Source organism: Marmota flaviventris, chromosome 15, assembly GCF_047511675.1.
Source record: "Marmota flaviventris isolate mMarFla1 chromosome 15, mMarFla1.hap1, whole genome shotgun sequence".
In the NCBI taxonomy this organism is placed as follows: Eukaryota; Metazoa; Chordata; class Mammalia; order Rodentia; family Sciuridae; genus Marmota; species Marmota flaviventris.
This window is the reverse complement of record NC_092512.1, coordinates 82,471,620-82,496,269: the sequence shown is the minus strand read 5'-3', so window position 1 is coordinate 82,496,269 and position 24,650 is coordinate 82,471,620. Positions and strand designations below refer to the sequence as shown.

At 40.8% G+C, this 24,650-nt stretch overlaps 1 protein-coding gene and 1 non-coding gene across 3 annotated transcripts; both read left to right on the top strand.

The window, feature by feature from the left end:
• Positions 1-573: 573 nt before the first annotated feature.
• Mcm4 (minichromosome maintenance complex component 4) lies at positions 574-18,577 on the top strand. Of its 2 annotated transcripts, none has more exons than XM_027932901.2 (17): positions 574-637; positions 785-867; positions 1,204-1,368; positions 1,735-1,898; positions 1,989-2,090; positions 2,446-2,541; positions 3,069-3,164; positions 4,338-4,476; positions 6,551-6,771; positions 8,775-8,895; positions 11,330-11,589; positions 12,239-12,604; positions 13,090-13,217; positions 13,679-13,886; positions 15,006-15,234; positions 16,181-16,314; positions 17,666-18,577. In XM_027932901.2, exons 2-17 carry the CDS (start codon positions 798-800, stop codon positions 17,756-17,758), a joined length of 2,592 nt encoding a protein of 863 aa, XP_027788702.1. In that variant the 5' UTR covers positions 574-637; positions 785-797; the 3' UTR covers positions 17,759-18,577. The 2 variants fall into 2 exon arrangements, with proteins under 2 accessions (XP_027788702.1, XP_027788703.1); XM_027932902.2 differs by having other exon boundaries at positions 582-683.
• LOC114090713 (small nucleolar RNA SNORA71) lies at positions 15,716-15,849 on the top strand. Its single transcript, XR_003582405.2, has one exon. It is a non-coding gene; the product is annotated as a small nucleolar RNA SNORA71 (small nucleolar RNA).
• Positions 18,578-24,650: the final 6,073 nt, after the last annotated feature.

Genomic DNA, 24,650 nt, shown 5'->3' with positions numbered 1-24,650 from the left:
AGGGGCGGGGCAACAGAGGCGGGGTCCTTCCACGCGACTCTCTTCGGGAGGGTCCTCCGGGTGGAAACTTCTCCTTTAGACCTAAGTTATCGCGCCGGCAGATTATGAATGCATACCATATAATACACTTAGCAGGTATACATCCAAATTTACGGAAAAACAGGAACTCAACGGTTTGCCCAGAGTAAAAACACAATCTAGGGTCCTTAGTCAAACATGAAGTTTGTTCCTCGATTTAAAAAAAAAAAAAAAACAAGATAAGAAATGCATTTGGAATGTCTCTAGAAATTTAAAAAAAAACCTATGGGATTAAAAAGCGCTTAACATTATAGTGGAGAACACCCCTCCGAAACTTTGTTTTGTAGGACGTCCCAGATTTCCCGCGAAAATGCGGTCCGGCAGCAGGTCAAACCATCTGCACTGCGGGTAGGGCCAAGCGGGTCCTAAGTCAGCTTTCGACTGGGGCGCCCAAAAAGGCCGTTCAGTCCCCCCCTATAGTTGCGCAGTGGCGCCTTCCAGAGGCGGAACCATTGGGGAGCGCTTCTGTGATTGGTGAGGCCGCCGAGGGCGGCGTCGATCGTGCTGCCGGCGGGAACCCTTGGCCCTACTCGTGCTGTCTAGAAGAGCAACTCTCCAGGTAGAACTTGACCTCTTAGGTGTCTGCCGGCGGCAGCCCTTCCCTGGTAATCGCGGGACTACAGGGAGGACTCCGCTCAGATCCCGGTGGGGGCGTCTGCGCGGCGGACCGGAGCGGGCGCGACGCGAGCCTGTCCTTGTCGTGCAGGTATCCTGGCACCATGTCGTCTCCAGCATCTACCCCGAGCCGCCGCAGCAGCCGGCGCGGACGGGCCACCCCCGCGCATACGGGTAAGTTTCGCGTTCCCCCCACCACCACCACCACACACACCTCGGGCACTAGTCTATACGGATTCCCGTCGGCCCCCACGCCTTCCGCCCTGCGACTTCCCTTTGGCGGGAGAGTCCTTCGCCGCGGGCCCTGCCGCGTCGATGCGCAGATGCGGACGGTGGGGGGCGCTCGACTCGACATTAGCGGGTTGGCTTCTTCGTTTCTATTGGTTAACCATGTCCGTTCCCACTTGCCATCACTTGTGTTAAAGTAATGAATCTAATCCTATCAAGAGGCAAATCCTGGAAGACCAAACATGAGAGTTGAGACCCGTCTTTGTTGTTTTACATGACAAGCCCGGAGCGAAGAGGCCAGGTCATCTCCCTCTCAGAGACGTAGAGGCGAGGATTCCACCTCCACCGGTGAGCTGCAGCCCATGCCCACCTCGCCCGGAGCAGACCTGCAGAGCCCTGCAGCGCAGGATGCATTGTTTTCCAGTCCTCCTCAGATGCATTCTTCAAGTGAGTTTCTGAAGATCTAGGTTATACTGGGATTGATAGTACAAAGGGTCAGGTTGGTTATTTGGTGGCAGTAATTCTTACAATGCCTAAGCATTCCCTCTGTGCATAAGCTAATTTGTTCTTCATTAAAAGAGCTGAAGAATGAAGAAGAGCTGGTACATGTTAGGGCTTAGTGAGCAAAGAAAGGAGCTATTATTTTGCCTTTTTAAATTAGAACCTTTAATGGTCCTCAGAACTTCAACCACCAAACGTATCAATAGATACTCAGTTCGTGTTGTGTTTTAAAGGCAGAGCAGACATGCTCATAGTTTCAGGTTTGTTGTACTACTAGAATTCTGTTGTAAACTTCTGCATTTATCTTCGTAGCTATTCCTCTGGACTTTGATGTTAGCTCACCACTGACATATGGCACTCCTAGCTCTCGGGTGGAAGGAACCCCAAGGAGTGGGGTTAGGGGTACACCTGTGAGGCAGAGACCTGACCTGGGCTCTGCACGGAAGGGTCTTCAGGTGGATCTGCAATCTGATGGGGTGAGTACACAGCAGTCTCCTGATAGCGCTGTCTTGGGAACAAAAATGGATAATTCCATTGGTATGGCTCTGTAATACTTTTCTTTGTAGGCAGCAGCAGAGGATGTAGTGGCAAGTGAGCAGTCCCTGGGCCAAAAACTTGTCATCTGGGGAACAGATGTAAATGTAGCAACATGCAAGGAAAATTTTCAGGTGAGTTGTATGTGTTAAAATACATACTTAAGTAAGGTACTAGGGCTGTGTAGCTCAGTGGCAGAGCACTTGCCTAGCACATGTTAGGCACTGGGTTCAATCCTTAGCACTGCATTAAAAAAAAAAAAAGTCATTCTGTCCATGTACAACTACAAAAAAGTGTAAAGATAAATAAAATACATACTTAAGGGCTATGGAACTAACCATAAAGCATAGGGGCAGATTATAGGTTGATGGCATTTCAAAAAATACTTGTTTATCTTCTCATAGTGAAATACACATCACTTTTTGTATTCTGAATAATTGCTTATTTCCTATTGCATTAAGCTTAAATATTTTTCCTCTTTACATCAAGAGATTTCTTCAGCGGTTTATTGACCCTATGGCTAAAGAAGAAGAAAATGTTGGCATAGATATTACTGAGCCTCTGTATATGCAACGACTTGGAGAGGTAATCAAATTTTCTTTGTTAAAAAGTTGTGCATTAGACTGGGGGTGTGGCTCACGTGGTAGGGTGCTTGCCTGGCATGCGAGGGGCGCTGGGTTCAATCCTCAACACCACATAAAAATAAAACATATTGTGTCCACCTGAAGTTAAATAAATAAATAACTATTTTTTTAAAAAAAGGGTTGGGGCTGGGGATGTGGCTCAAGTGGTATCGTGCTGGCCTGGCATGCGCGAGGCCCTGGGTTCGATCCTCAGCACCACATAAAAATTAATTGATTTTTTTAAAAAAACGTATTGTGTCCAACTGCAATAAAAAAATAAATATTTTTAAAAAAAATTTTTTTAAGTATGCATTATAGCTGTGTGTGGTGGCGCACACCTGTAATCCCAGCAATTTGGGAGACTGAAGCAAGAGGATCAGAAGTTCAAGGGCAGCCTCAGCAATTTACCAAGGCCCTAAGCAACTTAGAAGTTATATATTATATAATAATAAAATTAGCAAAGTATTACTTATTTGTTTTATCTTACAGATTAATGTTATTGGAGAGCCATTTTTAAATGTAAACTCTGAACACATAAAATCATTTGACAAGAATTTGTACAGACAGCTCGTCTCCTACCCACAGGTAAGAATTTGGCTTTGACCTTGATGAAATACTGTAAATATCTAGAGGGATGTTTTTGGGTAGCAAGATTTCCATCATAACAAAAAGATCCCTCCAAAACATATATTTTTTTTAAAAAAACATTCTTCTTCAAGGTCATTGTTTTTACGTTTTTAAAGTTTTTCCAATTGGCATGTGTATTGCTATCATAGTTCTTGTAGTTGAATGTCAGGGTTGAATTGGTTATTTTTCTAACAAAATAATCATGAATCTTATTAATGATAGTTTCTTGGGCTTCATGAAACAAATTATCTTAAATTGAAATGTTTTTTAAATGTATTATATACTTTCTGACATTTTTAATGGACTATATTAGCCTTAGTGTGTTTCTAGCCTGTAATGAAACATCAGCTGTACTGACAGGTGTAAGCTTTGTAGGTAAGTAGGCTTGGATTTTGAATCATGGCTTTGCTGCTTACTGGCTGCATAACCTTGGTCAAGTTCCTTGGCCTCCCAAAAGTTGATTCTTCATCTATAGTTGGAGAATCGTGTTAAATTGGAGTAAAATAGGGCTAGGGATATAGCTCAGTTGGTAGAGTGCTTGCCTCACATGCACAAGGCCATGGGTTCAATCCCCAGCACCACAAAAAAAAAAAAAAAAAAAAAATCAAGTAAAATAAGTACAATTTAATCTATTGTGGTATCATTACATTATGGAAGAAACATAAGACATGAAAATATGGCTCAAAAATGTTTTCCTTACAAATCAAAAGCATAACACATGCCAGCAAGTTGAGAAGGCACTTTCATTTAACCCAAATGAGGTAAGATAGTTCAGTATACCTAAGGTTTGAAACTGTCATGTGTAGGGGCTAGGGATGTGGCTCAAGCGGTAGCGCACTCGCCTGGCATGCATGCGGCCCGGGTTCGATCCTCAGCACCACATACAAACAAAGATGTTGTGTCCTCCGAAAACTAAAAAATAAATATTAAAAATTCTCTCTCCCTCCCTCTCTCACTCTATCTTTTTTAAAAAAAAAAAAAAACTATCATGTGTATAAATCTGTAGGGTAATGGGGTTATGTCATGTTTTTCTGCTTTTATACTTTCCTGCCATGAAGTATTTTGTATCTTAGATTTAACTCTAAATAGGAATGGAAACATAGTTTGGAATCTTTGTATTGGTTTTTACAGGAAGTTATCCCTACTTTTGACATGGCTGTCAATGAGATCTTCTTTGATCGTTATCCTGACTCCATCTTAGAGCATCAGATTCAAGTCAGACCATTTAATGCATTGAAGACAAAGAACATGAGAAACCTAAATCCAGAAGGTAATGTATTTAATAGCAGGAAAACGAACAAAGACTTACTTTATCAAAGGTCTTTAAAAGTGGTGGTGATAGCCGGGTGTAGTAGCATACGCCTATAATCTCAAGAGGCTGAGACAGGAGGATTGCAAGTTCAAAGCCAGCCTTAGCAAAAGGCAGGTGCTAAGTGACTCAGACCATGTCTCTAAATAAAATACAAACTAGGGCTGGAGGTGTGGCTCAGTGGGTGAGTGCCCCTGAATTCAATCCCCAGTAAACACCCCCTCCAAAAAAAAAGTGGTTGTAATGATTTATAAATTGACCAAATAATGCAGATTCACATACTTAATGTGAACCCCAATTATGTCTTTTTCTAACTTAACTGTAATATTTGTTATAAAAGATGTGGTTACTAGCAATTCTCTACTTTAATGCAAACCTATTCAAATATAATAAATCTACAGTCATTAGGTAGATCTTTTCTTAGCCACTGTAGAAAATAAATACAGAACATGGTCCCCACCCTTAAGCTTAAGAAAGAAATCTATTTTGGCCAGTAAATAAAAGATGGGGCAAAATAACAGAAGAGTAGTATAGGAGATTACTAATTTCAAGGAAGAGGAGCAGAATGCCCAGTTTTCTGGGGGATATGTTAATGGTAAATGATAAATTGGATAGTTAGGTTTGGAAAGCAAACATGAAGAAATTTCTTCTAGACAGTGGTCAGAAGAAACACAGAAACAAAGAAGCAGTCAGAGCTTTGTGTGGATACTAAATGATATGGGTTGCCAAAGCAGGGGATTTGGGAGGCAATGGTTGCGTGTGAATGTGAAGCCTAGATACTAGAAAGCTTTCTACATCAACTTGAATTTAGATTTTATTCCAGCATAAATGGGGAAACATTGATACTTTTTGACAAAAAAATTTGCCATTCTTGAAGTGTACAGTGAGTGGTTCTATTGTGCAAGGTGTATTGCAGTTCAGTTAGTAGATTTTGGAAGTAGCTCAATTAAGGGGCATCAGAGTATCTTGTGGGGCTGTGGCTCAGTAATAGAATACTTGCCTCACATGGGTGAGGCACTGGAATCAATCCTCAGCACCACATAAAAATAAATAAATAAAATAAAGATACTGTGTCCATCTACAGCTAAAAAAAAAGTTATCCTGTGCTGAGGACATGAAAAAATTTAGTAAGAGAACATGATATAGCAATGAACTCGAAGTCTCTTGTAGCTTTACTAAAGAGTCGTTGTGTTTTGTTTCTTGTTTTTGTCTCTTACAAAATTGTCTCCTGACATTTTTATGAGGGGACAGTCTGGTGGGAAGTCAGGTATTATAACCCATGCTTATCAATTTTCAAAGGCAAAGAAAGATGAGCAGTGAGGAAACAAGGATGATTTGTCCATTCGTGCAGGAAAGACTGGATCAAACAAATACTAAAGACTTTTTGAACCCCCAGTAAGTGCTGTCAGGATGGGACAGTCTTCAAGACCAGCAATGACTGACCACAGCCACATTTTGTTTACTACCCAGAGGAGTGAAACTCATGTGAACCACCAGTGGGAATGGGGTTGAATGACCAACAGAGGGATTAAATTGGTCTGTTGGAAAGATTCAAACAGGAAGCTTGAGCAAGGGTGAAAAATGAAACTGTAAAAGAGGCTCTCTTGTGTTGACAATGATGGTTGGCTACTGGTGTTTCCCAAAGTTGCACATAGTCCAGGTCATCTGACTATAGAGCACACACTTTTCATACAAGACCACAGGACGTCGGGAGGCATCTTGAGTGAGATCAGAGACCATGGGACAAAATATGCAAAAGCATCACGTTTCTAATCCATCAAGGATAATGGAGGGGGTGGAGTGTCTACTAGACAGAGGAAGAAGGAGATATAGAGTGGACTAAGATTGAGAGGAAAGTAAACTAGACACAGGGAGGGCATCCTAGGCCAGTCTTAAAGGTACCTAGACTGCTCTGACCCCATCTGTCCCCAGCACCTTTGCACATCAGTAAGATTCTGCTGCTTGGTGGCAGGTCCAGGCCTGGCTGGGCCATGGGCAGTGGCTGATTGACAAACCAGCCTCTCTCCACTTATAGACATTGATCAGCTCATCACCATCAGTGGCATGGTCATCAGGACATCCCAGCTGATCCCTGAGATGCAGGAGGCCTTCTTCCAGTGCCAAGTATGTGCCCACACGACCCGGGTGGAAATGGACCGTGGCCGTATTGCCGAGCCCTCTGCTTGCGGGCACTGCCACACTACACACAGCATGGCTCTCATCCACAACCGCTCCCTTTTCTCCGACAAGCAGATGGTAGGTGGCCATTCTACCTCGAAGATGGGGTTCCCATACACACATTTCCACCTCTGTTCTGCTTCAAGTTTATCATGAGATACTTTCAAGGAACCACTTAAGGTTATATCATGTTTTAGTTTAGATACAAATTTATAAAACATTTGAGATTTTACATTGGTAACTAATGTATGGAGAAATTTTCTGAAGTTTTACTCACAGATTTTATTGTTTAGGATATTTGAGCCCTCTTTCATCATGAATATTCTGAAATGGAGATGTACTCAGTACAGGCTTCGGGTTCTCTCTGCCTAACCCTTTCCTTGCATGGAGAGGATAACTAAGCTAGTTGGGGGGAGGACTTTCTTAACTATGCCTCAGAATTTCTCTAGGCTTACATAAAGTTGATAAAATAATGGGGGGAGATGGCAAAGCGTTTGGTAAGTTCACCAGGAAAGAGTACCTAAAAAGTGAAGGGAAAAAAATAAAAAATAATGACAAGATTACACATATGAAAGAAAACATGATACTTGTCTTTATGAGTCTGGATTATTTTGCTTGAAAGGGTGGTTTCATTCTTTGTGACTGGATGATGTTCCATTGTGTGTGTGTGTGTGTGTGTATTCTTTGTCCATTTATCCATTGATAGGCATCTAGGCTATTTCATGGCTTGGCTGTTGTGAATGGTGCCACAAAAAAACATGGGTATGAAGGTAAAGGAAAAAAGCCAGGAATGATGTGGCACATCTATAATCCCAGGGACTCTATAGACTGAGGTAGAAAGATTACAAGCAAAGTCAGCTTCAGCAATTTAGCTGAATTTAGCTAGGCAAATGCTCTAACCCAGTCCAATTGGCACTGTTTGTAAATAAAAAGAGCTGGGAATATAGCTCAGTAGTAGAGTGCCCTGGGTTCAATGTCCAGTATTCAATGAAAAGGAGTTCTAAAATTTCATATAGAAATAAATGGAGGAAAAGCAGTCATTTACTATGGTATGGAAGTTGTGCAAAAACAAGGACTTTGGGGCTGGGGCTTAGCGGTAACACACTTGCCTGGCATGTATGAGGCACTGGGTTCAATTCTCAGCACCACATATGAATACGTAAAACAAACATCTATCAACAATTTTTTAAAAAAAGGATTTGTGAAGTTTTCTTTGTTCAAATAGTTTAATTCAGAGTGTTGAACAGGACTGAGAGCTAGAGATACCAAGGGAGAGTCCCTGCTACCATGTACTTGTAGGATGGTATTCTTAGAATCCTTCAAAGATTCCCAGTAACTTAGAATAAAACCCCCAACATCCTTAGATAGCACTCAGGTCCTGGTTTTACAGAGGCCTTTCCTCAGCATCACCATTCCCACCACCTAACCTATAGCCTTGCCCTGTTTTGTTTCTGCTCATTGCAATTGGTACTGTAAGATCTGTCACATGCTCGCTTGTCTGTGTATTGTCTGTCCCCTTCATGAAGAAGGAACTTCTTACTGTGAGTCCCCAGTACCTACAATAGGATCCAGAATGGGGCAAGTGCTCAGTAGGTGCCTATTTTATAATTGGACATAGACAGGGACATGGGCAAGTACCTGGGGATGTGCAGAAGTGCCTAAATGGTGAGCCGTAAAAGCATGTATTTCTGCACCCAAGAAATACGTCGCTAACTTTGTGTGTGTGTGTGTGTGCTATACTGCTCAATTGCACCCTTAGCCCCTACTAGAAGGGATAATGAGAAATAGAGAACATTTATGCAGGGAGATACAGAATGCACTACAACCTTACAGTGGAAAGTAAACAGATTTTTTTGTTGTTGTAGATGGATACAGTACCTTTATTTTATTTATTTTTATGTGGTGCTGAGTATCGAACCCAGTACCTCACACGTGCTAGGCAAATGCTCTAACCCAATCCAAATAAAAAGAAGATGCCAGGTCTCAAATTTGTCTAAGCAATACAAAGACACAGCTGGGTTTTTGTCTCCACGGTGCTTTTTTGTTTCCCGAGCTTATTCTGTTCACTACTTACCCTTCAGATCAAACTTCAAGAGTCCCCTGAAGACATGCCTGCTGGGCAGACACCTCATACTGTCGTCCTTTTTGCTCACAATGATCTCGTGGACAAGGTTCAGCCTGGGGACAGAGTGAACGTCACAGGTAAGATGTAGTTTTCTACCAGTATGACAGAATGTCTGTCCTACTTTTCATGCCACTTTCAGTGGTGGGTAATGCAGATCTTCAAGGGTGTGGGGGTATCCCCTGCTTTACTCACCTCACCATCTGTTTAACTTAGTACCATAGTCCAGCACTGAAATCCTGTAGTTCTTCCCATACTCAAATTTTGGGACATATGGTCCTTGTAGTCACTTGCACCTTGTTGTGTCAGTCTCCCAATACTGTATGTGTGTCTCAAATAGCTAGTATTGGTCCGGCACAGTGGCACATACCTACCCCCCCTGTGCCTCCGGAGGCTGAGGCAGGAGGATCATGACTTCAAAGCCAGCCTCAGCAAAAGCAAGGTGCTAAGCAGCTCAGTGAGACCCTGTCTCTAAATAAAATACAGAAAGGACTGAGGATGTGGTTCAGTGGTCCCCTTGAGTTCAATCCACTGTGTCAAAAAAAAAAAAAAAAAAAAAAATTGCTAGTGTTGGCATCACAAGAGAACACCTGCTGCTAAGTAGGATATTGATAGGATTTGAACTGCACCAGCAACTCAGGGAAAACACACTAATTCAAGCTGTAAGTAATTTCCTACTTATTTCCCAAATGTACAGTTCTTTAATGCCTTTTACAGGACAGGTCTGTGCTCCTTAGGGGTGCTTAACCACTGAGGAACATGCCCAGCCCTTTTTTTTTTTGTATTTTTATTTAGAGACAGGATCTCATTAAGTTGCTTAGGGCCTCACTAAGTTACTGAGGCTGACTTCGAACTCATGATCCTCCAGACAGCCTCTCAAGCCACATTAGAATTACAGGCATGCACCACTGTGCCTGGCCAGAGTGCTTTTTATTTCCATGCTGAGAGACTGACACAGAGGCGAGTAGGTAGATACAACTCGGTGCTGCTGTAAATTATGGTTCCAGGCTCCAGATCCTGTCTCCTCCTACCAAGAGCACACTTTCCTTAGTACCAAATGAGCAGCAGTGTTTCATACATTTTGGAGGCATGTAGGTACTTGGTCTCTCATGATTGTCTAGCACATTGTTTTTCATGTGGGGAATGAGTCCAGGGACACTGGCTCTGGGCCTGGGGCCCACAGTTTCTCTGTTCTCTCAATAAGTTAAGATTTCTCATCCTGTTTCCTCCTTGGCTTAAAAGCTGAGCAGTGATCACTAACAACCTTAGGTTATAAAAATACGTGTAATAGGTGAAAATTCAAAAGCATGTGTAGTCATTACAGAAAGAGATGCAATCCTAGTTCTGCCATCCAACTTCTCTGAAACCTTTGATAAAGTGTTTAATCCAATATGTGGATCAATGTGATGATACATGTGAAAGAATTAGGATAATCACAACAAATGCCCATAGGAAGATAACCAAGCCAATTCAAATGTCATCAACATAATAACCCTCACCCATCTTGGTGTGAACAAAACCATCTAGTGTGTATTTTAAGAATATTATGTTTTAACTACTTTTTATATTTAAATGAGAATTGCATTGGCCTATTAAGTAAATAAAGGACAGTTGTTATAAGAAAGACAAATATCAGACTTTATCCTCAAAAAGTAGCCAGAAATGGAATCAACTTGGAGCTTAAGGCTTCTAGTTTGAAATCCAAAGAAGGTAAGCATCAGACATATCGCTTTGGGAAACAAAGTGGGTACATAATTGGTGCACTTGATGTGTTATTGATTGTAATTTCTCAATTATATTCTTTATTTTGGGGGATTTTTGTTTTTTGCAGTGCTGCAGTTTGAACCTTGCACATGCGAGGCAAATGCTTTAGTCCTGATGTACATTCCCAGCCCTTGAATTGTATTCTCAAGAAAATACCCAGAAACACCTTCGATTACTAACCAAAAATAGTCCTTTTTCTTTCACCTTTGACCCAGTAGTCTGTCTTGTTCATGAAACTTACTTTCTAGTTTGAGCTTTTAGAATTTTCTTTCTTTCCAAGTTTTTGGTATGGGATTTCAGCATATGTTCCTGTCAAAATTGTTAGCGGGTCTTGTGCACTGAGCCAATGGAAATACAAGTACTATATATTGAACATAATCATGAGCCAGGCCTTGTGCTGGAAGCAGTGTAATGTCATTTCATCCCCAGAATGATTTTATGCCATGCAGTTATATCTAGATAGATACCCAAGGTCATAGCTAACGGGAAAACAGATGAATATGATCTTAGGTTCACCATCCTCAGAAACCTATGTTCTTCCCAGCGTGGCCTTTTCCTGTTGCCGTTACCTGACTTGATCAAGGACAGGAGCTTAATAGTATAGGCCCAAGTCCTCAGCCCAGGAGGTCCACGGAGGTTATGTCTTAGGAGCTCAGCATGGAGCGTCTCACCTTGGCCATTGCCAGCTACTTAGCCCTTCTGAGGAACAAGCCTGAGGGTAAAAGTGTGTCTCCTGGTTGTAATTTTCAGGCATCTATCGAGCAGTGCCTATTCGAGTTAATCCAAGAGTGAGTAATGTGAAGTCTGTCTACAAAACCCACATTGATGTCATCCATTATCGGAAGACGGATGCAAAGCGCTTGCATGGTCTTGATGAAGAAGCAGAACAGAAACTTTTTTCAGAGAAACGTGTGGAATTGCTTAAGGAACTTTCTAGGAAACCAGACATTTATGAGAGACTTGCTTCAGCCTTGGCTCCTAGCATTTATGAACACGAAGATATAAAAAAGGTAACAGGGCTGGGATTGTGGCTCAGCAGTAGAGTGGTAGAGCCTCGCATGGGCGGGACCTGGGTTCAATCCTCAGCACCACATAAAAATAAAGGCATTGTGTTGTGTCCGTCTACACCTAAAAATAAATAAATAAATATTAAAAAGGTAACAAAGGATTTATAACTCAGAGTTGGAATCTATAGTTCTTTGAGATCCAATAGTATAAACACTCATCTTCCATGTTACTGCCATCCCCTTGAGGATAATAGTTACTGCTTGATAGAGCAGGTGTGTTGTCTTGATCATTGGTTGGGAATCATAGCATTATTGTCTGTTTACTCATCCATGCACTGGACTCATTCGTGTTTCTAAACATATTAGGCCACATGGGGTCAGAATAGAGATTTATGTGAGTAGTGTTCTGGCATGATTTAAATTTTTGAGAAAGTGGGTACATAATTGGTGCACTTGATATGTTATTGTTTTATAATATTAGTGATAGTTTAAAGTAATCAAAGCACTTTCATGTGCTTTTTTTGGTAACACCTTCAATTAAGAATAGATAAATACCTCTAAAATTTAAGCTAAATCTGTTATTCTGCAGTAAATGAACATTCATCATTCATTTGTGTTATTTGTTTGGGGTTTTTTTGTTTTTGATTTTTAGGGAATCTTGCTTCAGCTATTTGGTGGAACAAGGAAGGATTTCAGTCACACAGGAAGGGGCAAATTTCGTGCAGAGATCAATATCCTGCTGTGTGGTGACCCTGGTACCAGCAAGTCCCAATTGCTACAGTATGTGTATAACTTGGTCCCCAGAGGCCAGTACACATCTGGGAAGGGCTCCAGTGCAGTTGGCCTCACTGCATATGTGATGAAGGACCCTGAGACCAGGCAGCTGGTCCTGCAGACAGGTGCCCTTGTCTTGAGTGACAATGGCATCTGCTGTATTGATGAGTTTGACAAGATGAGTGAAAATACAAGATCAGTGCTGCATGAAGTCATGGAGCAGCAGACTCTCTCCATTGCCAAGGTAAGCCATGGACTCACTGTGTACTTGGACACATGTAAATGTATGGGTCCCTTGAATCAGCATCTGTAGAGCTATGCAGCACTGCCCTGGTTCTAACTTGAGGGAACTGATATTTTTCATACCAGATATCAGCTAAATCTATAAGTGTCTTCTACAGAGTAACCTCTTTAATCATTTTTGCTATACCACCCACTAATGTGTTATTCATAGCACCAATGTTTGTGTTTAAGTTCATGCAAGGGTGGGGGGGTTGGTTTTTTTGTTTTTCTGAGGAAAAAATGTGACTGAGGCACACATTCATCTAAAATCAGGCATGAAGAATGGGACATTTCCACATTTAACTATGGAAGTCAATAAGGGTGACAAGGCCCTTGGGTAGCAAAAATTTAGAGTGAATGAAGTTTAGCAGGATTCTGAGCAGAGACCACTCTTTCCTGCTGCTAGCATCAGGGTGAGGCTTCTAACTGTACAGTTTTCTCTTATAGGCTGGGATCATCTGTCAGCTCAATGCACGCACTTCTATCCTGGCAGCTGCAAACCCCATTGAATCTCAATGGAATCCTAAAAAAACAACCATTGAGAACATCCAGCTACCCCATACGTTATTGTCAAGGTATTGAAACTTTTTTTTTTTTTTTTTGCGGGGAGTAAGGGGGTACTGAGGATTGAACTCAGGGGCACTTAGTCTTACTCTCCAAATGTGGATATATATGGATTTTAGATCTTAATTACTTTTTCTAACCAAATAGTGTTTTGTTTTGTTTGCCTGTGTCTGAAAACAATCGAAGGTATTTTCCTTTGAATCTTTAGATCTTCAGAATTGTAGTAACATTTTCCTAAGGGAAGTCTTACTTCCTTGACTTAACCATTACCTGGACAGACCTAAGGATGAAACTGCATAGGTTTAACCCACGGGCTCTTTCAGGGATGGAAAGCTGTTTTTTCCTGTGATGGCCCTCACTGGGTACTTGTTCAATACATAGTCTGCAGTGGCTCAAGCAACCATTAAATTCTGTTTGTAGATATATTTTCTCCCATACAGAAAGACAGTGTTTATTTCCTACTGTTCCTCAGGTTTGATCTGATCTTCCTCATGCTGGACCCTCAGGATGAGGCATATGACAGGCGTCTGGCTCACCACCTGGTTGCACTGTACTACCAGAGCGAGGAGCAGGCAGAGGAGGAATTCTTGGACATGGCAGTGCTAAAGGACTACATTGCGTATGCTCACAGCACTATCATGCCCCGGCTGAGTGAGGAGGCTAGCCAGGCTCTCATTGAGGTAACCTGATAGAGTATTTGTAAGCCCAGTGAATTTATGATCAGAAGACCTATGTTCAAATACAGGCAATGCCACTTAATAACTTTGGACAAGTAATCTAGTTTCTCTAAACTTCATTCTCTTGTCTGAATGAAATTAAAATGAGTGAGGTATGTTACCTTCACTTTTCAGTATCCTTGTACAAGGACACAGTACACTAACACATCCTAAGTTATTCAGGTATTCTAATATCAAGGTTCTTGGTACCTTGATGGGCTTTCCATCCTCACTGAGCTACCAAAAATGCTAAGTGAATGTTACAAAGAACATGGAATTTTCCATCTGAATCAAATTCTTGAGGTTTGTTCATAAGGTTATGTCATATATGAAATTAATACAACTTAATCTTTGTAATATTATCCCACTGATCCTTTCTGTGCCTTATCACACAGATCCTTGCTAGGTATACATCAAAATCAGTATTCAGGTGCTTTCGTCAGATTCATCATCTGCTCTAATCATACCTACTTCTCACCCCATGAGTCATGTCCCCTTCTCTGCCACATAATAAAATTCTTTGTTCTTCAAAGCTACAGCAGATATTGCCTTCTTCAAGAAGTCTTTCCCAGTCTGAATATTTGGGGGTTTTTGTTGTTGTTGTTGTTTTGTTTTTGTTTTTTGTGGTACTGGGGATTGAACCCCAGAGCACTTAACCACTAAGCCAAATCCCCCCAGCCCTTTTTTTTATATTTTATTTAGAGATAGGGTCTCACTAAGTTGCTAAAGCTGGTTTTGAACTCCTCCTGCCTCAGCCTCCTGAGCCACTGGGATTACAGGCGTGTACCTGCCTGGCCCCCAGTCAGAATATTTCTGACCATCGCTGCACAGTGTTGTTATGGTCTTCCTCTGGAACTCCCATGTTCTGTGTGTCAGTCTCCACCACTTGATGAGCTCCAAGGCCAGAAACTTGATGAGCTCCAAGGCCATAAACTAGATTTGATTTGTGATTTCCCCCTATTACCTCTACAAGACAGCCAAGCAGGATTTCCGTTTATTTAATGGCCCCCTAACTTCAAAATTCAGCCACAAAATTTTCTTATGAGCAAGGGGTTTTGCTTTTGTTTTTTCTGCTTTCACTAGGCTTACGTAGACATGAGGAAGATTGGTAGTAGCCGAGGCATGGTTTCTGCATACCCTCGACAGCTGGAGTCATTGATTCGCTTAGCAGAAGCCCATGCTAAAGTACGATTTTCAAGCAAAGTTGAAGCAATTGATGTAGAAGAGGCAAAACGTCTCCACCGGGAAGCTCTGAAACAATCTGCAACTGACCCCCGGACTGGCATTGTGGACATATCTATTCTTACTACAGGTTTGTTACTTGCTTTGAACAAAAAAGACTTGGAAATTATTTAAATATAAGTGGTTGTCATTCTAGGTGTAAGCAACTGTTAAATGACTGAAGCAAGTGTTCTCAACCATTTAGGGATTAGGGCCCCTTTGAGACTGATCAAAGTTGCCACCACCACCTCCCATCTTCTGATAAAACTAAGACAAAAAAATTTTGTCTATAATTTTAAGGGGAGTCTATCTCCTTTGCTGTTTCTACCTGTGATAACCCATTTTAAACAAGCAGAGCCAGGCATAGTTGCACATACCTGTAGTCCCAACTGCCAAGGAGGCTGAGACAGGATAATCACTTAAGCCCAGGAGTTGGAGCCAATCTGGGCAGCATGACCCAGTTTAAAAAAAAGTAGTTCATCTCAATTTATGTGTTTACTATACAGATTACATAGACTGTCTTTCAGTATAAAGTAGCAGCTACTGGCATATACAAAGTTTAAAAGAACAGCCCCTGTATTCGAAAGTGATCATGGGCTACCCGTGCCCTGGTCATTGATAGTACAGGGAGAGGAATTGCTGAAAGCGTTTCCCCGTGTTTGGAGGGTCTGCTTTTGTCCCTTTCAAACTCTGGAGCTTTTGTACATATATTGTCTCTCACTCTCTTTCTTACCTCCTGATACCTGGTGCTGAGGCCCCTGCAGTGCACCTTCTAGCATGGTGTGGGCACTGGGGACTTACAGAAAGGGAGTCAAAGCAGGGCTCTGCCCCGGGGGACTTTGTTCATAGGCTGATTTTACAATCACAATAGAGGTCATTTCTCATCTTAAAAAAGAACAGAATTCAAAATTTATGTTTTTGAATTCTAGGCCACAGTCTCCTTACCTTTCTTGGTGATACTACTAAAGGAATGTTTATAGGAATTTGAAACATTTTAATTCCTAATTGCAAAAATATTATTTTCTTTTTTAAATCAGGAATGAGTGCCACTTCTCGTAAACGGAAAGAAGAATTAGCTGAAGCATTGAAAAAACTTATTTTATCAAAGGGCAAAACCCCAGCTCTAAAATATCAGCAACTTTTTGAAGATATTCGAGGACAATCTGACATAGTAAGTTTTAATATGTATTTTTTGTTTAGTAGAGTTTTCCTCTTAATATTGCTTTTAGAGTTTCCCCCCTTCTTTATTTATTAAGTAATAAATGTAGATGAGAATGAAGAGGTAAGATGATCCATAAACCCATAATCAAGATATAATCAAAATTAAAGTTCTGTTATACCTACTGGGCATAGTGGCACACACCTGTAATCCCAGCAGCTCAGGAGGCTGAGACAAGAGAATCATGAGTTCAAAGCCAACCTCAGCAACTTAGTGAGGTCCTGACCAACTTGGTGAGACCCTGTCTCAAAATAAAAAATAATCGGGCTTGGGATATGGCTCAGTGGTTAAGCACCCATGGGTTCAATCCCCAGTACCAAAAAACAAAAAAGTTTGTTATGCCCTTTCACAGTATTTTTATGTGTATAATTTTGCTTTAAGGATGAAATATTTGGGTGCCTTTTGCAAATAATTAAAGTTGAATTATAAGTCAGGTGCAGTGCGGTGTTGTTCAGCAACAAGGGAGGTTGGGCAGAAGAATTGAGTTTGAGGCCAGTTTCAGCAACCTAGTGAGGCACTAAGTAACTTAAAAAGATGCTATCTCAAAAAATAAAAAGGTTGAGGATGTAACTCAGTGGTAATGTACCCAAGGGTTCAATCCCCAGTACCAATAAAAGGAGGAAAAGGTTGAATTATTCAGTAAAAAGAACTACATGGACTGGGCAGCGCACACCTGTAATCCTAGCAGAGACTGAGGCAGAAGGATTGGAAGTTCAAAGCCAGCTTAAGCAATTTATCAAGGCCCTAAGCAACTTAAAACCTGTCTCAAAATTTAAAAATGAAAAGGGCCGGGGAAGTGCCTCAGTTGTTAAGCACCCTGGGGTTTGATTCCTGTTACCAAAAAAAATGAAAGAACTACCTGGGTCAAATGCAGCCCTGGCTATTTTTGTTTATTTGTTTGTGTGTGTTGTAGATAAACACAATATTTTTATTTATTTGTATGTGGTGTTGAGGATCGAACCCAGTGCCTCACACAGGCAAGGCAAGCACTTTACCACTGAGCTATAGCCCTAGCCCTCCCTGTCTTCTTTTTGATGTTTTTGTTTTACTTTGTTTTTATAAACACGCCTTTGCTTATTGCCCCTGGCTGTATTGGCACCAGGAAGGCAGAACTGGGTAGTGACAACAAAGACAGAAGGGATCCCAAACCTAGCCCTTTAAGGAAATGTTTGCTGTCCCTGATACAGAACATAAGAAATATGTGCAACCACCAAAAAGAGAAATAAATAGAAAAATTAACATTTCTCCGAAAGTTGATGGGATTTGGGATGTGATTTATTTATTTTTCTCCTCTTTCCCAAAGGCGATTACCAAAGATATGTTTGAAGAAGCGCTGCGTGCCTTGGCTGATGACGACTTCTTGACAGTGACTGGGAAGACTGTTCGCTTGCTCTAATGCTCCCTGAGCTGTGCTCTTGCGTGCTCCTAGCTGGACCTATTTGTATGCATGTGCAACCTGTAGACCAGTCACCTGTCCCTATTGCCATCAGTACAAATAGATTCTGAGAGGCATTATTTGGCTACATAAAATATTCTAACCTGGGTTCAATTTTGTTAGTGTATATTTTCATTCTTTTAACTTTTTTTTTTTTTTTTTCCTGCTGGGGATTGAACCCAAGGCCTTGTACTTGCAAGACAAGCACTCTACCAACTGATATATACCCTCACCCCCACATTCTTTTAACATTTTAAGTAAAAATAATATAGCAATTTATAAACGTAGAGATTATGTGCCATCTCATTAGCAGTGGGGCTTTTTGTCTGTACATAGAGAACAACATGTCATCCTTTGAAGGTGGCAATTTGAATTGTGGGTTTTGTGTGAAAACTAATGGTGGACATTTGTGGGCCTGAGGATTTTTTTTCCTGTGCTGGGGATTGAACCTAGGGCCACATGTCCTAGTGCTCTACCCCTAGGCTACAGTACCTCTAAGGATTTTGTAATAAGATATTCTCGAAGACAGAGCTTATTGTTCAGTGTGAAGTGATGAAGGGCTAGAGCCTTCTTTTTTAATAGCACTCAAGTGTAATACTTTTTAGAGACTTTTCTTCATGGCTACTGTTTTATCAGGAATGTGTGGTTGCAGATGATCAGATTCCAGGTTGACTTTGGCTTTATCCTAGTACTTTTCTAAATAAATGATAGAAGAAATAATACTGGCATTATTAATGAATAATTGATATTGTTAAATATTAAAATATTAATAAATAATAATCTGGCATTATTTTTCATTAAGAAGCCTTGCTAAACACTACATTCATGGGAATGCGTAATGGTAAGTGCTTTATATATCAAAAAAAAAAAACAAGATACAATGAATTTTATTTTATTCAAATTTTAATTAGTCCTAGCAATCAGTATTCTCAAAACTATAGCCTAAAACTACTACTGCCAGGCGGTGGCACACGCCTGTAAACCCAGTGGCTCAGGAGGCTGAGGCAGCAGGATCATGAGTTCAAAGCCAGCCTCAGCAAAAGCAAGGTGATAAGCAACTCAGTAAGACCCTGTCTCTAAATAAAATACAAAGTAGAACTGGGGATGTGGCCAAGTGCCTCTGAGTTAAATCCCCAGTACCTCACCCCCAAAAAACTACTAGTATAATAAATGATCCCTGAAACTATGTGAGGCCTCTTTCTAATAACTTGGAATCAATGTTTGTTATTAATAAAAAGTGTTCATAGAAAATTATACATGTAATTGAACACTTAAGCAGAAAAATAACATTGGAGTGACTTTTTGGAGAGGGTGGTACAGGGGATTGAACTCAGGGACAGTCTACCACCCGACTACATCCCCAGCCCTATTTTTATTTTTATTTAGAGAGGGTCTCCATGCCTTGCTTTTGCTGAGGTTGACTTTGAACTCATGAGATCCTCTGCCTCAGCCTCCCGAGCAGCTGGGATTATAGGCGTGCACCACTGCGCGTGGCTTTGGAGTGACATTTTGAAGGAGGCAATTGTTATGTTGGGTTGTCACCAAGGGGCATGGATGACTGCCCACCTATTGATTAATGTGTTTTCCTCTATGGGCACCTATGTAGGAGTTGCTTCCATATGTCACACAGCTACTCTACAGAATCAGACCTTTCACAGAGGAGCAAGGAGTCCCAAAGCAGCGGATGAAGCTGGGATGAACGCAGCTTAATCTTCTGACTTTAGGACTGAACTTGACATACCATGAGTGGATCTAGCTCATGTTTTAACTCTACCCCATGCTTCTTGGACACACAGCTTAGGCTTCCAAGATACTGCAGAGAAGGTTACCTGTGCCTGTCACATGGTAGGTATTCTAAAAATGCTCCAGTAGGTGGAGGAGTTGGAATCAGTCCACTGTTCTCATAACCACATGTGCTTCAGGCTGAAAATGTTTTATTCACAGCTCCATAGTTAATGAAAAATACCTGGTTTTTGAACCATCTTTTCATTTATGATTGTCAAACAGAACAGCACATACTATTATCATGGAAGTTACACATAGGCTTTTGTGGACAAAGCCACCTAAAGGTGATAGGAAGACATGTCCCATGGCCATGGGAAGAAGTAGCTTTTGACATTTCCCCTAAACTGCATCCTGATTAATTTTTTCATTTGAAATTCTGCCTGCAACTGCCTGTGAAAGGAAACGTACTAAGATGTTTTCCCCCTAAACTTTACATGCCAAGATGAAGGTATATACAACTGCAGGTTTATATATAGCTTAATTTTGGGGGGATTTTAATTATTTGAAATTAATGTGGCTGTCCTGATGCTAACAGATTATATCATAGTTAACAATTTATTTAATTCGTTAAACTTCCTTTTTACATCTTACAGTCTATTGGTCTGTAGGTTTCATATTCCCTCAGTGCAGTACCTGAAGCTAGTTGCATATTACATGTTTCTATAGGATTTGCTCCTGTGAAGGGAGGGTGAAAGTGTAAAAGTCAGGGCATCCTTGGAATGAGTGAAATCGCAGGGTATATAGTAAAGGAATACAATTGCATGTTTGGATTATACCTCTCTTAAACGGAAGGCCTAGTGGCCTAATGAAGTACACCTGTTGCCAACTATCCTTGCTGGCAGTCTAATGCTGGGTTCAATAAACCAGAGATCTCTGCGATCTTAAGAGTCCTTGGAAAGAGAGCCAGTGGAATTCTTTATTCCTATACAGGGAACACAAGGGGAGATTCCTTGGAACATTATAACCCCAAAAGGACAGAGGTAGGATTACAAAAGAACAGGTGAGTGTAGCTCAATCCCTCTGGGTGCCGCCTTGTTTTGAGCAAGGAATAAGCCCAGTCACGAGTCATGGCACTACCGCATCAGACTACAGTGGTCTTTCAGATCCCCTTGGTGCATCAGGACTTAAAGGTGCATGCATTTGGAGTGGCTCCCCCCACACACAACCAACCTCTTAAGTTATCAGGGCAGAAAATCAGAAGCACTGCTTTAAGCTGAAGAACATCTTCCCATAAAATGTACAAGGTGGTTGATGGCATAAAGACTGAGAACTCGGGCAAGAGGCTGCCTATTTCCAATTCCAACTCACAACTCAGAATATGCAATGCTTAGGCAGAGATTGGCATACCCTAAGTGTTCAGTAAGTATTATCTGTCATTACTGTGAACAGAAATGAGTGGATTTGTCTTACTAAATACAATTTCACTTAATTCCCATGAATAAATTTATTCAAGTACTACAATGTCATTTATGTAATACAAATGTGCCATTCTTCATGCATAGAACCAACTCCCTCCAACATAGTCAAAAATTAGCAAGACAATTTAAATAATGACATTTTATCAAATTTGCCTATCTCTAATTTTTATTTTAAATAATTTAAGAGTAGGCTGCTGACAAAGTGATCTACTTTTTTGTTTTGTTTTTTGGTACTAGGGATTAAAGCCAGAGGAACATTACTGCCGAGCTATGTTCCCAGTCCATTTTTTGTTATTTAAGGCAGAGTCTCACTAAATTGCTGAAGCTGGAGTCAAACTTGTAATCTTCCTACCTCAGCCTCCTGAACTAGTGGGATCACAGGCATGTGCCACTGTGTGGGGCAAGGTGATATATTTTAAATATTTCCTAAGAACAATGGTATTACCACCACCACAGAACGATTTCATAATAATCAAAAACAATACTGCCAGTCACAGTGATACATTCCTATAATTCCCAGCAACTCTGGAGGCTGAGGTAAGAGGATCACAGGTTTGAGGCCAGCCACAGCAATTTAGCAGGACCCTGTCAAAAAATAAAAAGGGCTGGGATGCAGATGACTGGTAAAGTGCTCCAGAACCAAAATAATTTAGTTTTTCAAAAATTTACTATTACCTAATCTTCAGACACTCAAATTTTACTAATTGTCTCAATAATGTTCTTAATAACAAAAGTAAAAAACATCTGTTTCAGGATCACAAGATGCATTTAGTTTTCATGTCTCACTAGTCTCCACTTTAGAACATCCTCAGTCTTTTCTCATTTTTCATGACTCACATTTTTCACTAGTGAAAGCCAGTTGTGTAAAATGCCCCTCCATGTACATTTTCCTGAGGTCTGCAACTGAGTCTTAGTATACAATTTTGGCAGAAACACCATGGAAGTATGCTGTTTCCTCAGTGCATCATATCAGAAGGCACAGATGTTGAAATTGCTTTACAGGCAAGTGTAAACCAAAGGAGCCAGATTTTAAAAGGCCGCTCCATCAGACCGACAGAGTGGACAGAAGGAGGGTCTGAGGAGAAACTGGATGGGAGCTCTACCGGACTGGGATTTTATGGGGCTTAGGCAGGAAGGGAAGGGCTTGAGACAGGAAAAGGTGTTTTTAGAGTCCCTTATCCCTCTGGAGTTGGTCGGGGGAAGCTGGCTGAACTCCAGGATTGGCCAGGGGGTCCTGCTGATTGACAGACATTAGTCAGGAGATCCTGATGATTGACAGGTGTTTCCAGCAGCGCCTGATTGATGTTTCTTTCCCAACTGGGCTGCTTTGTTCTAAGTCACCGCCATGGACCTGATAGCAAGCCCATTTACTGTTGCTACAACAATATCTGAGCCTGAGTAATTGACAAAGAAAAGAGGTTCTGGAGGCTGGGAAGTTCAAGATTGGCCACTTGTTAGGGCTTCACACTGCATCATGACATGGATGGCATCTTGATGGGAGTGTTTGTAAGAATAGTGAGCTGATAGGTGTGGAAGAGAAAAGCAAAGAACATGTTGAGGAAGCCAAACACTAACAACTTGCTCTTGGGGTAACTAATCTAGTTTCACCAGTGAGAACTCACTCCTCCAAGACAGCATTAGTCTATTCACGAGGGCTCTGCCCTGGTGACCCAAACACCCCCAGCTAGGCCCCACCTCCCCAAACTTCCCCCTGGGTGACTAAACCTCAATATGAGATTTGATGGGGACAAACTGTATTCAAACCATAAGTGTGCCAATTTTCTACAATATAAATTGCTAATTTTTTCCTTTGTAATTAATCTTGTGAGGAGATACTGAGTCTAAATAAGTTTTCCATTTCATAAGGGTTTTAGAGTAACACACATGCTCCCCTATACCCAAATACTAGAATTTGGGGCAAGGAGAGAGAATTTGGGTAGGGAGAGGGAAATTGGTCTTTTTAAAGCAAATTAACTGTCTCCACTTTGGCGATGTCATTATACAGATAGGTATCATCCCCACACCCTCTGAATTTTTGATGGTTGCCTATTCTAATTAGTATCTCCCCCTCACCCCCATCACATTTTATCTACAGAATTTGTTTGGCTCCTTTTTTATTCCCCCCTCTTGACTGATATTCTAATTATGTTCATATATAATTTCTCTAATTTCTTTTTGTTCTTTGTCCGTGTTTTACCATAGCTCTTTAAACATATTTAAGACAGTTGCTTTAGACTTTTTGCTTGTCTGTTTTTTAGTACTAGGGTTTGAACACACGTCCTCATCCTCTATGAGGCAACTTATAAAATTAACTATCACAAAAGCACACTATACACAATTTTGCACCTTGCTTTATTTTTCACTTATTTATTTTTATATGGTGCTAAGGATCGAACCCAGGGTCCTGCACATGCGTGAGGCAAGCACTCTACCGCTGAGCCACAACCCCAGTCCCTTTGCTTTTTTTAAAAAATTAAATTTTATTACTTAATTGGCATGTATTATTTGTTTATAGGACACCTTGTTGTAATTTGATACTTATTTACAATGTGTATTGATCAAACCGGGGTCATTAGCATTTCCATTTCCGCAAATATTATTATTTCTCTGTAATGGGAATCTTCAAACTCTTATCTAGTTATTTTTAAATAGATGTTATTTTTATAGACTATAGTTGCCTGTTGGGGTACTCAACCACTGAGCCACATCCCCAGTCCTTTTATCTTGAGACAGGTTCTTGCTAAATTGCTTAGGGCCTCACTCTGAGGCTGCCTTTGAATTTGTAATCATCCTGCTTCAGCCTCCCTAGTTGCTGGGATTACAGGGTTGTGCCACCAAGTCTGGCCCTCCTCTGTGTTTTTATACCCATTATTCACCCTTCATGATCTGTCCAGCTCCAGCAGGAAGTCTCAGGAGAGATGGTGAGGAGTCGGCAAAATGGGGGTGGAGAAACAACACAGACACAAAAGTGAAGGTGCTGAATCCCAATCTTTACTTGTGAAGTTAATCATATATACTTTTCATTTTGACAGGCTTACAGTATTTTGTAGTTACAAAACAGGAATCATTATTCAAAGAAACAAAATATTACGTAGCTACTATTAGATAAGAAGAATGTATCTTGGCTTATGCATAAGCAAGCATTTTTACTTTCAGTTCGCATTTTGCTTTGAGCTGTTTCTGCTTAGTTAGTTTTTAATAATAGTTAGCAATGTCCCAGACTATTGGCCTATACCTTGAATTCTTTCTTGACTTACTGACTAGAACTGGCGCCGTGGTTATGGCAAGTGATTAACTTGAAAAGAGAGGTTACTAATTTTAATCAAACAAGAGTAAGAGCACCAAACCATTGTGCACAGGAACAAGTTGCACAGTACCAAGGACTAATCTGTCTTCTTAATGTTAATTTTTCTTCTCTAGATTTTAATATAATTTCTCAAAAACTTCCTTGACTGTTTTTCCTACAGGGGGTTTCTCATTAAACATTAACAATTTACGTTCCACAGCTGAATCATTGCATTTAGAACAAACAGATCTATTCTTTAGAAGTAGTTGCATTAATTGGGAAAGTCATGTTTTTTCCTTCATACTTAACGGTCATATGAGAAGTCGCAACTATACTTATTAAAGGAATACAAAAACCAACCAGC

Excerpts from the sequence above, each read along its gene's own strand:
- Mcm4 (XM_027932901.2), top strand. The coding sequence starts at position 798 with ATGTCGTCTCCAGCATCTACCCCGAGCCGCCGCAGCAGCCGGCGCGGA. Across the intron at positions 2,542-3,068 it reads ATATGCAACGACTTGGAGAG|ATTAATGTTATTGGAGAGCC; the intron begins GTAATCAAATTT and ends TTTATCTTACAG. Across the intron at positions 15,235-16,180 it reads CATATCTATTCTTACTACAG|GAATGAGTGCCACTTCTCGT; the intron begins GTTTGTTACTTG and ends TTTTTAAATCAG.